This window comes from Lycium ferocissimum, chromosome 12, assembly GCF_029784015.1.
Source record: "Lycium ferocissimum isolate CSIRO_LF1 chromosome 12, AGI_CSIRO_Lferr_CH_V1, whole genome shotgun sequence".
Classification (NCBI taxonomy): Eukaryota; Viridiplantae; Streptophyta; class Magnoliopsida; order Solanales; family Solanaceae; genus Lycium; species Lycium ferocissimum.
The window spans coordinates 39,642,675-39,653,371 of record NC_081353.1 but is presented as its reverse complement, the minus strand read 5'-3'; the positions used below and the strand labels follow the sequence as shown (position 1 = coordinate 39,653,371).

At 33.9% G+C, this 10,697-nt stretch overlaps 1 protein-coding gene across 1 annotated transcript; it reads left to right on the top strand.

Moving 5' to 3' along the window:
• Positions 1–1,522: 1,522 nt before the first annotated feature.
• On the top strand, positions 1,523–3,909 carry LOC132039816 (glycosyltransferase family 92 protein RCOM_0530710-like). Its single transcript, XM_059430341.1, has one exon. It carries the CDS (start codon positions 1,587–1,589, stop codon positions 3,402–3,404), a length of 1,818 nt encoding a protein of 605 aa, XP_059286324.1. The 5' UTR covers positions 1,523–1,586; the 3' UTR covers positions 3,405–3,909.
• The last annotated feature ends 6,788 nt before the right edge of the window (positions 3,910–10,697 follow it).

Below are 10,697 nucleotides of genomic sequence, written 5' to 3'. Positions count from 1 at the left end.
ATTTCTAATTAACCCAATTGTAAATCATTCAAGCCAATTCAAGAGAGTCTTCTTCCATTACAAAGTTCTCCTTTCTATAGCTTCCTCTTCTTTAATTGAATCTTCCGATCTTAGTTAACGATCTTGGGCTACCAGAAGGTCTCCTCGATTTATTTTTCTTGTGCTATATTTCTTTACAGTAGTTATGAAATTAAGTTTTTTGAAATCCCTTAACAAGGTATATAGACAACCTTACTGAGTACATGACCTTTGATGGAAGTTATGGAGGACACGGATTAGGTTAGGAGGCTAGTAGGTAATTGAGCATTGTTTGGCTTGTCCTTTCCTACTAGTAGTCATAGTATTATCCTTATAGTTTCTTACCATTCGATTTCTGTTACTATTATCTTTTATAGTATTTTACCTTAGCTTATTCGCTTCCGCGTCATTTCTTTTGTACTGCTTGTTCTTGTGTCGAGGTCTACCGAAGACAACCTCTCTACCTCTCAAGGTAGAGTTAAGGTCTGCGTATACTCTACCCTTCTCAGACTTCATTGTAAGATTTTACTGGATATGATATTGTTGTTGTTATAGTTTGATGATAATATCGTGCGTGAGTAAATATTTATATTTAACTAAAGGAGGAAAATTGTCATAAATTAGCGATCATATTTAAGACTTGTCAAATGATGACGATTATTTTCTAACACGTTTGTTTATTGCAATATGCCTAAACACGCGTTAAAATTGAATAGAAAGACAAAATAAACAAGCAGTACTATGATTTAAACAAATGACACAATTAAACTAGTTTAATATTGAGATACAATTTGGTTGACCTATAAATATGCTGCAAATGGCCATTCAAATCATAAACCAACAATTAAAAATCATAATCAGTCTCAAAGACTCATACAATGCATATGCGGTCCCCTAAATTTACTCTTTTTTTATTTTTATTTTTATGTTGGCACATCAACTAAATGTTATTCCTATTGAATCTCTGAACTCGTTCTTATGTGTGTCTATCAAATACAATCCGACTTATATAGTATTCCATCTTCAATGTAGCAACATGTTAATATATATTCTAATTTAATTATGTCATTTTTTAGTTAAGATTAGCAGCAATTGAGAGGGAAAAAACAGTAGCTCTTAATTAAGTTAGCAGTAGAAGAGCAGAACCAGCAGAAACCGACACATTCATGACTTGAAGAATAACTTACCACATGTCTAAAATATTACTCCACTTTTATTTTCCCAATTTAATTTCTGCTTCTAATAAAAATCAGATTTAGGGGGTTGGATAGACACACTCGAGAATAAATTTAGAAATTCTATAGGAACAACAATTAATTAAAGTGCTAAAATGAAAAAGAGATAAATTTAAAGGACCGCATATGCATTAAGCCATTAGAAAATAATAAGTTAATAACCAGACCATAAACCGACACTAATTCCAATTCCTACTAAAATTCCAATTTCTAAATACTTTATCAGGTAGGAATCTTTCTTCTTCCCATTGGAAAAAAAAAACCCCACATTATTTATATATTCAGTATTTATGACCTTCCAATTCCACCATTATTACCCTTCTTCTTAGAGCTATGTCTCGAAAAAAAATCCGCACAACTTTCCTTTTCATTATCACTTCAATTTTCTTCTTTGCTACCCTTTATCACCTTTACCTTCGTGATTCAATCTCCACCGTCCAATTTATCAACGACTATGATCTCCACCCTTCATCCCCTCTCCTCCACATCTCCACCACCCCACCCACCCCACCACCCCCACCACCAAAAATCACCATTACAATCTCAACAAAAACCAACAACAACAACAACCTTATAATTAACGAAAACATATCTTCACCTATTACACCCTTAATCACACCCTTAATTACACCATTACCAAATCAAATTCCTTCTGTTTCAATATTAATGCCTGATCATTGGGAAGTTTACGTTATTGTTTCACCTGATTATACCCCTTTAATATCTCCCCACCACACGTATATTTGCGTATACGGTAACGCTAACGTGTCAGCGCCGGCGATTCCCGCCGGCGAACTACAATTTCCGGCGAGGTCTTTATTTAAATGTCAGTTTCCTAAAAGAGCTCGCCGGAAAAATCCGTTTAAACAACCTACGTTAACGAAAGTAACGGTAAATAATAATGTTATTACTACGCCGTTAGAGTTAACGGAGGATATGTTACGGTGGACGTTTCTTGTTTATGATTCTTTAACGACAGATGATGACGTGGTTTTGTTTGTTAAAGGGTTAAATAATCGTCAAGGGATTAACCGTGATCCTAACGAATTTAACTGTATTTTTGGTTATGAGGGTAATATGGTAATTAGAACTAATGTGACAAGTTCAATGCAAGAAGTGTTTAGATGTAACCGCCCTGATTTAACTGTTTTTGGGAAAGGAGAGAGAGTTATGGTTTCGATTGAAGTTGTACTTCCTGTTAGAGTGGTTGTACCTTCCGTCGCGTATTATAACGAGCCAAGGAAATTGGGGAGTAACGAGAAGTCAGAGAGAGCTCGGCTTTGTGCTTGTACTATGGTGTATAATGTTGGGAAATTTTTGAAAGAATGGGTTTTGTATCATTCGAGAATCGGGGTTGAGAAATTCGTGTTGTATGATAATGATAGTGATGATGATTTACGACGAGTTGTCGATGAGCTTGTTCAAGAAGGGTATGATGTGAAAACGTATTTTTGGTTATGGCCAAAAACCCAAGAAGCTGGTTTTTCACATAGTGCTATTTATGCAAAGGATTCTTGTTCTTGGATGATGTATATTGATGTGGATGAATTTGTGCATTCACCATTATGGTCTAATGTATCGCGTCCATCGAAATCTTTGTTACATTCTCTGTTACCAAATCCTAAGAATTTACAAGATCGGTCATTTGTGAAGAGACAGGTTGCGGAAGTTAGCATCCCGTGTTATGAATTTGGACCATCGAATAGGAGGTCTCATCCGATAACGGGAGTGACACAAGGGTACAATTGTAGAAGAAAAATGGAGAATCGACATAAGTCTATTGTATACTTGGATGCTATTGATCACTCTTTGCTCAATGTGATTCATCATTTCATATTGAAGCAAGGATACAAAGAAAAGAAAGTGAATGTTCGTGAAATGGCGGTGAACCATTATAAGTTCCAAGCTTGGCCTGAATTTAAGGCTAAGTTTAGGAGAAGGGTGTCGGCTTATGTTATCGATTGGACGAAAGAATTAAATCCACGCTCGAATGATCGAACCCCGGGATTAGGATTTAGTCCTGTTGAGCCTAAAGGTTGGCCAATGAAGTTTTGTGAAGTATATGATAATGGTTTGAGAGATTTGACATGGAGATGGTTTGCACGAAAGGCTCCAATGCCATTACGTTACCGAATGGCTTGGCAAAGATGACCGGTTGGCATCTATGCTGCAAAATGTCGTCTCACCCGTGTGGGGTCCACCAAGAATGCATAACTTTGAAGGGTATTTGGAGGATCCGAGCAACATATAGGTCGGATACTACATGCACTCTTGGCCTAAAGGAAAAAGTCTAGAGGATTTTGCTTTCAGAATTATATTAATCATATAGATTATGATCCTCTGCAGACTGCACAGAGGAAAAGATTATCCACCAGTTGCAGATTTACAGCCTGAAGGAGATTGAGAAGCTTAGAGGAAACTGTTTTTGTTCTAGGCATTAGAATTGACTGATGATTTTTGTTTGTTTTCTCTTTAGTTTCTTTATTATTATACCATTAAAGGTTGTTCTTTTGATTCTTGATGTATAGACATTTCATTGCTGTTTTATTAATTAGTTGCATGCAGCCCGTGGGATAGATAGGATAGGCAGATTTCCTCATTAAATTTCTTTGTTTTATTTAATGTTTATTCATTATTAATTCTTGTTTTGTGCTAATTAATCCTCCCCTAGTGCCAGTAGTTAACCTTGTTTCTTTTGAAATTAACTTTGAGCAGTCACTGGCGTCCATGGTGATGTTTATTGTACTGGAGATCTTTACCAGTGCAATATATCCTAGTACTTTATCGGTTCCAATTTATGTGGCGTTGTCGGAGAATTAATGACACGAAATTTAAGAAACAAAGAAAGATGTTTGCAACTCGAAGTTTTAAACATGCGTCATAAGATTTCTGTGGCTATAAAAACGTAGTATTAAGGTTAAATACGAAGTTAAAGCTAAATGCTTTCAAATACAGAAAGATGATTTTTTTTTTACAACGGACTAATAAAGAAATAGTCACAAAGGATATGTGAGCAAATGCTTCACATCCAGATCTAACTTACCTACTTCTACTCTTACTCATTCCTTCCTGACTGACTCAATAGTAGTTACAAATCTAGAGAGAATATTTATCATGCTAACAAGTTCATATATGTTGAAAAAGGTATAACTTCAGGTGTTAGCTATGGGTGCATTTGTCAAATATTTCTTATTTTAGATCTATACCAACTGCTAATTGACTCAAAGCATCAAATGGCACGTTGCTGTGTAAGTTTATTGGGACAGTAATATATACTTCGATCGGCATATGCTATTATTAATAATTCCAGAATACTTCTGTAGGGTGCTCACAAATATTGGACACGTACACCATTAGGCATTAGTAGTGGTGGGTGGAATGAACAAAATCTCTTCATGGTTAATTAGAAATTTCAAGTTTGATTCTTAAGCCTTGGGACATAAACACCTAGTAGAAAGCATTTTCACCGGGTTTACCATTCGGTTTTCTCGGGTTATTGGTTTTTTTTTTCGGAATAATCTTGATACAAAGCATATAACTTTACGTCAAATATTTCTTTAGTCCTGTAAGATACCATGTAATGGTGTTTCAAACTCAAACGAAACCGTATTAAAATATTGGACACGTGGATAATTTAAAATAAATATTTAATGTAATAAATATCAAAGGAAATCTAAAGAAGGAGAATGCTAAAAGGACTGGGTATTAATTACGCAAGAAAAAAAAAACGTAAGCCTGCTTTCTGTATAAAAGATATCAACAATTATATGGTCTTTTTTGTTAGTATTAGTGTTGATTTTACAAAGACAATGATATAAAACTTATTCACATTCAAACTAAGATCAAAAGAAAATAGTAATCATACATATAGAAATATTTATAAAGTATCAAATAAATATTTTTATGTATCAAATATTTTATTGGAGGTTCGTTCGTTTACAAGTTCTAACGTGCCACCTCAGGATGATCACACCCCTACTCACAAATAAAGAATTAGGCAAATGGAATAATCTCTTCATGGTTAATTAATCAAGTTTGATTCTTAAAAATAAACACCTAGTAGAAAGAATATATTTTAGGAACAGTAATAATTGCAAATGGTAACTTTATTGGACACGTGGATAATTTGTTATTTGTGTTGCTCTATCAGAAGGAGAATGAAACTGGGACGACAGCCACTATGGTCTTGCTGGCATTTTACAAAGAAATGTTTGTCAAACAAAAAAGAAAATAATTAATTTTATCATATAAATCTTCAAACATTATTATCGTTTACAAGTTCTAACGTGCCACCTCAGGATGATCAATAAATAAAGAATCAAATATAAATTAATTAATGCGAATTAATAATAGTAAAGAGGAATATATTTTAGGAACAGTAATAATTGCTAATTTTTTCATAATCTTTTGCTCTATCAAATAAGCACGACAGCCACTTCCAGAGCATTTACAGTACAATCAATATTATCTTTCTTGTTCATTTTCTTTTTTTTTTGCGGAGCAACATACATATAGTATTTTGTGCCGTAAAATATATATATATATATATAAAATCTTAAACACTCATATCGAAATTAATTTTTTTATTTCACGACTAAAATGTTGAGCAAAACTTTAACTTAATTCTTGTCTTTAAAAAAACATAAAACAATTGATTTAGCTTTGGAATTTGTATTTTATTAGAGTGAAAAGCATAGATGGGTCCTTCCTTCTCTTGCACACAAAGTTGCACCTGTTTACTAACTTTATGCTAACTTGTAGCCTTGTAATTGTATCAATCAAATATATTCTTAGATTAATCCGAAAAGTGAATTTTATACTTTGATTGCACAAAAAGTAGCTGACCTTATACAATTCTCATAGCAAAACGTGCTCAGATAGTATGGGATTGATTCTCAAAGTCTTTATAGAAGCACTACATACTTGATAACTATTTGGATCTTCCTATAAGAGATATTATTTTTATTATATAGTATAAGCGGTAAGTTGTAGGAGAATAGGAACTTTTTGGTCTAGGAAGTTTTATAAGATCATAATTAGATAGCAATGAGTTAAGCAATATACTTTGACACTGTAATTTAATCGTTTTAGAAGGTTGTTTTTTATTTATTTTAGATTACTTATTAATGTTATTAATTAGAGTCACCAGCATTACATTTGACCTGATTGTGTAAATATTTTTTACATCATCAATTCATAAAACATAAACACTTAAAATGTCGAGTCGCAATTCAATACTTATTGATCTTTGACATAACCAGCAATGGCTCAAGAAGGCTAAATATCTATAAAATAAAATAAAAAAATATTATGGTGTTTATCTCAACTTTCATGAACTTGCTTAGTATGCTGAGTAGATGGTTCTTTTCAGTAGGAACCATAATATAATATAATTGTGGTGCTTGTGTCATTTTATACCTTGCAAGAACTTGATCGTTCCACTGAGTACATGCTTCCATTAAAAACCAGGTAATTCTTCCTATTAAGCATTTTTATTTTATTACTGCTCGATTTGTGTAACACCTCGGCTCTTTGGACTAATGCTTTACTCGTACCATGAGCATATAACAAAAACTAGAAGGTTAGAATGTGTTTGAGTAAGTTCTCGAGGGGCTGTTTGAGTAAATTCTCGAGGGGCTTCTTTCAAGAGACCATAACCCCTTGATTAGATAAGAATTTGGAAAAGCTTCCTCAATGAAATTTGTAGTACATTGAAATACCTTTTCATCCATATAAGGAACAAGCCAAACGGAGATTGGCACAAGAAGTTATGCGCGTTACGAAAATGTTGCCGAGCATAGCTACCAGCGATGGCCACGCGTCGCGCAAAGGGGGCATCCCCGATGGCCACACGTCGCGGCGCACGTTTTTGTGCTCTCTGAACTTCGCCTACAGAGAGCCACATGACGCATGTACGATGCGGGCCCATCGCACGGGTCGGGTTTTTTGGGTCAATTTTTCAAATTTCGTATTTTAGCTTATATTTAAGGTTGGGGTTATCTCCCTAACTCCCTCAAACACGAAAAACACCCTAGAAACAGAGAGATCAAGTCCCAAGCATCAAGAACCCTTCAAGGTATGTTTTAATGATAATTCTAAGTTGATTTTAAGTCCCAAATACCTTACTAACATGATTCAACCCTTTGAATCCATAGAAAATCGATTGGGACAACATTGTTGGGCGAGAAAACCTTAGAATCCGAGTCCAAGAGAATAGAACGTCAAAAAGGTAGTTTCGTCGCCCTCTAATCGATTATAGTTGAGTATTGGTAATTAGACTCTAAGTTCTTGGACTATAAGTTGATGGGTTTGATAGAAGAAACGTATGAAATATTGTATGGTTGGATCGTTGACTTAGGGTTGTTGTAACCATATGGGTGATGAAGAATGATATTAATTATATCTAATTGAGATTGTAGAATCACCTAGAAGCAAAAGGATGGGTAATTGGGTGAAGAAACACCATTAATAAGGGTTGTGGAGCTTTATGCCCACAAGGTGTTCAATAAAGTGCCTAGATGACCAAAACATGAGTATTCTTACTAATAATGATTCCCTTTGACTTATATTGCTATAGATTAAAGTTGAAAAGGGTGAAGGACATTGTATTACACTTAAAGGTCGGAATTAAAGTATGTAAGGCTAACTCTCTATGTTTGGAATGTTACTGATTCTCCCCACGCCACGTTTCTTTTTACGACTTTTACGAATTGCCTCAGAAATATAATTATGCCTTAGTTTTGTGTAGAGTTGTAGAATTTCAATTCTCTAAATGATATAGTTTCGTAATTCGCTCATGATTTTCATTCTGAATGTCGTGAACTCAGTACGTAATCAGTATAGATTCGTGTTTGATATCCCATGAGTCTCAGTCATGAAAACTCACCGCTTTCTACGTGAATGCTTTAAACTCCACAATCAATGCTTTAAACTCCAAAATCAATCCATGAAAACATGTCTTAATATAATAATGTTCAGTATTCTAGTGTTGTGCATTATAGTATGATTCTTAGTTCCTTATCATAAATTATTGAATGTTGAATACATGTATTTTGGGCCCGAGGCTACAGATTTGTGCACTTATTTTGGGTATGAGGCCACATATTATTAACTCAATTAAAACAAGTGATTCCATATTCAGAACAGGAAGTACTTATTATATTATTTCTTTTGTTTAGTTCATCTATCAATATGTTCAATTTCAGCACATTATTTGTTTATTGATTTGGGTTGCCCTTTGCCGAGCACCCCATAACTATATATTCTTTCAGTTAGTTTTACATACCAAGACAATTCAAATGTACGATGTCCCTTTGCCGGGCCCATCTGTACGTAGGTAACGATTTACAAGATGATTTGCTCTCTAAGATTCTCGTATTAGCTGCTTGGTGAGCCCCAGTTCTTTCGAGACGTTATCTTATTTATAGCCTTTTCAGTATTTTAGACAATCAAGTACGCCGAAAGCCTTGTCCCGGTAAATTTTTAGTATTTCAACATTTTTCAAAGGCTTCATAGATAGAGTAGTAGTTAGTCAGAGTCCTGCAGGCTTTTGTGTTAGCCATGTTGGCTACATTGTCATGTTTCAGACTTATCTCAGTATTCCGCTTTGATTATTTCATTCAGACTTTTTAGTAGATCAGCATGTGTTAAGTTATATTTCCGCATTCAGTATATATGTATATCTCATGTTGATTCAGCTAGCCAGTTGGTTCGCTCGATCACATGTAGTCCGGCACCGAGTGCGGTGTTACGTCCAGCCCAGGTTCGGGGTGTGACAATTTGAACTTTGATCTCGTAGAGTTTTTATCTCGTTGAAAAGGCCTCGTCATTTAATGAACCTTACACGATGTAAGTTTGAATTAATTAGATCAGTGAGCTCTAAATATATACCAAATGATTATATAAAAAAAGAATAGTTTGAAAGCTGAGTCACATTGCTGGGAGCCAATGTGGGGTTCCATTAGCTCTAGTCTCCACCAAATTTGGACTGAAATTGGTCCTTCTTTTTGCACGGATTGCTCTTCATTTGGGGTGGTCTTTAATTTTTTCCCTCTGCCTTTGCAAATTTTTAAGGCAGAATTTTGCAATTCGATCATGCAAATTCGTACCTTAAGGCTAATTTGCATGGATAGAATTTATATGCCTGGCTACCCCGTCCATCGCAAATTTACTCAAAATTTCGCATTTAATTATGCCTTGCGAAATTCTCGCTTTGTGCGCCAGTAGGTGTGAAAATTAAAGACCACCAATTTAAGAGGCAAAAATTAAAGACCACCCCCAGCGAAGGATAATCCTGCAAATTGAAGTTAATATCATGTGGGCCTGTCTACTGGGCTGCTAAGTTCTTTCAAGCCTTTTTTCTTTGTTTTCGTCCATGCCTCGAAGTTTATCAAAGAAAGAAAAGAATTAAAATTTATTGTCTTGAATATGTCATAATAATTTGTAATTTGTTATCTTTAATATCATAATTTGTTGTCTTGTGTGACTATAAAATTTTTATAATTTGTAATTTAAAACATGTCACAACATTTATATGGCTATATGTATCACTTTTAAAACTTATGCTATTAAACGTGTCATAATATTTATATAACTATAAAAGCTCTCATTAAAACTAAAATGTAAAGTTTAAAATTAAATTATCTTATTTTGTACCGAAAGTGTACTTCATAGACCTTTGTGCTCCGGCTCTTTCCCTTATCCCGCACATAACAGGAATTTAGTGCACCGAAGTGTCCACCTCAATATATATTCAACAGGTAACATTGGTCTGCTACTTCTCTCACATACTCATCGTTAGTCTTATTGGCAACACTGCAAAATTCTCTTAGTAGATGGTACATGCGTCATTTACTTAAATGCGTCTAACAATTAAATGCTAGTGTGTTCATCTTATTTAAAAACTTAAAAATGTTAAAAATAGTGATCATTTAATTTAGAAACTTAAATCATTAGAGAGAGAGCACGGTTTTATTTTGCTTAGTTATATCTTCTACATGTCTTTTATATGTGAGTTCAAAATATTTGATAATGAAGAACAAACACATATTATATTGAATTGTGACTGTCTAATCTAAAGGCTTAGCTAATGTGGACATGATATTTTTCTATTTTTCTTTTTTCCTTTTTTTTTTTTTCAAAACAACACTTGATTATATATTTATTTTCTTTAAAAAAAATTGAATAGGAGTTTTAAGTTTGAAAAAGTGGTTTTGACTAGCTTTTCAAGTGAAATCTTTTCCACTAACAAAACTTCTAATGTTTTTTTTTTCAAGTTAAATGCATGAGCAAACAAAACTTCAACTTTCAAATACAAATTCTCAATTTTTTTTCTCTTTCAAATATCACATTTTCTTATGTCCAAACACCTACTTAGTGAACACTATTTATTTAGGGTAAACTTATCCGCAGTAAGTGTTTACACCAAATCATATAAATTTACTG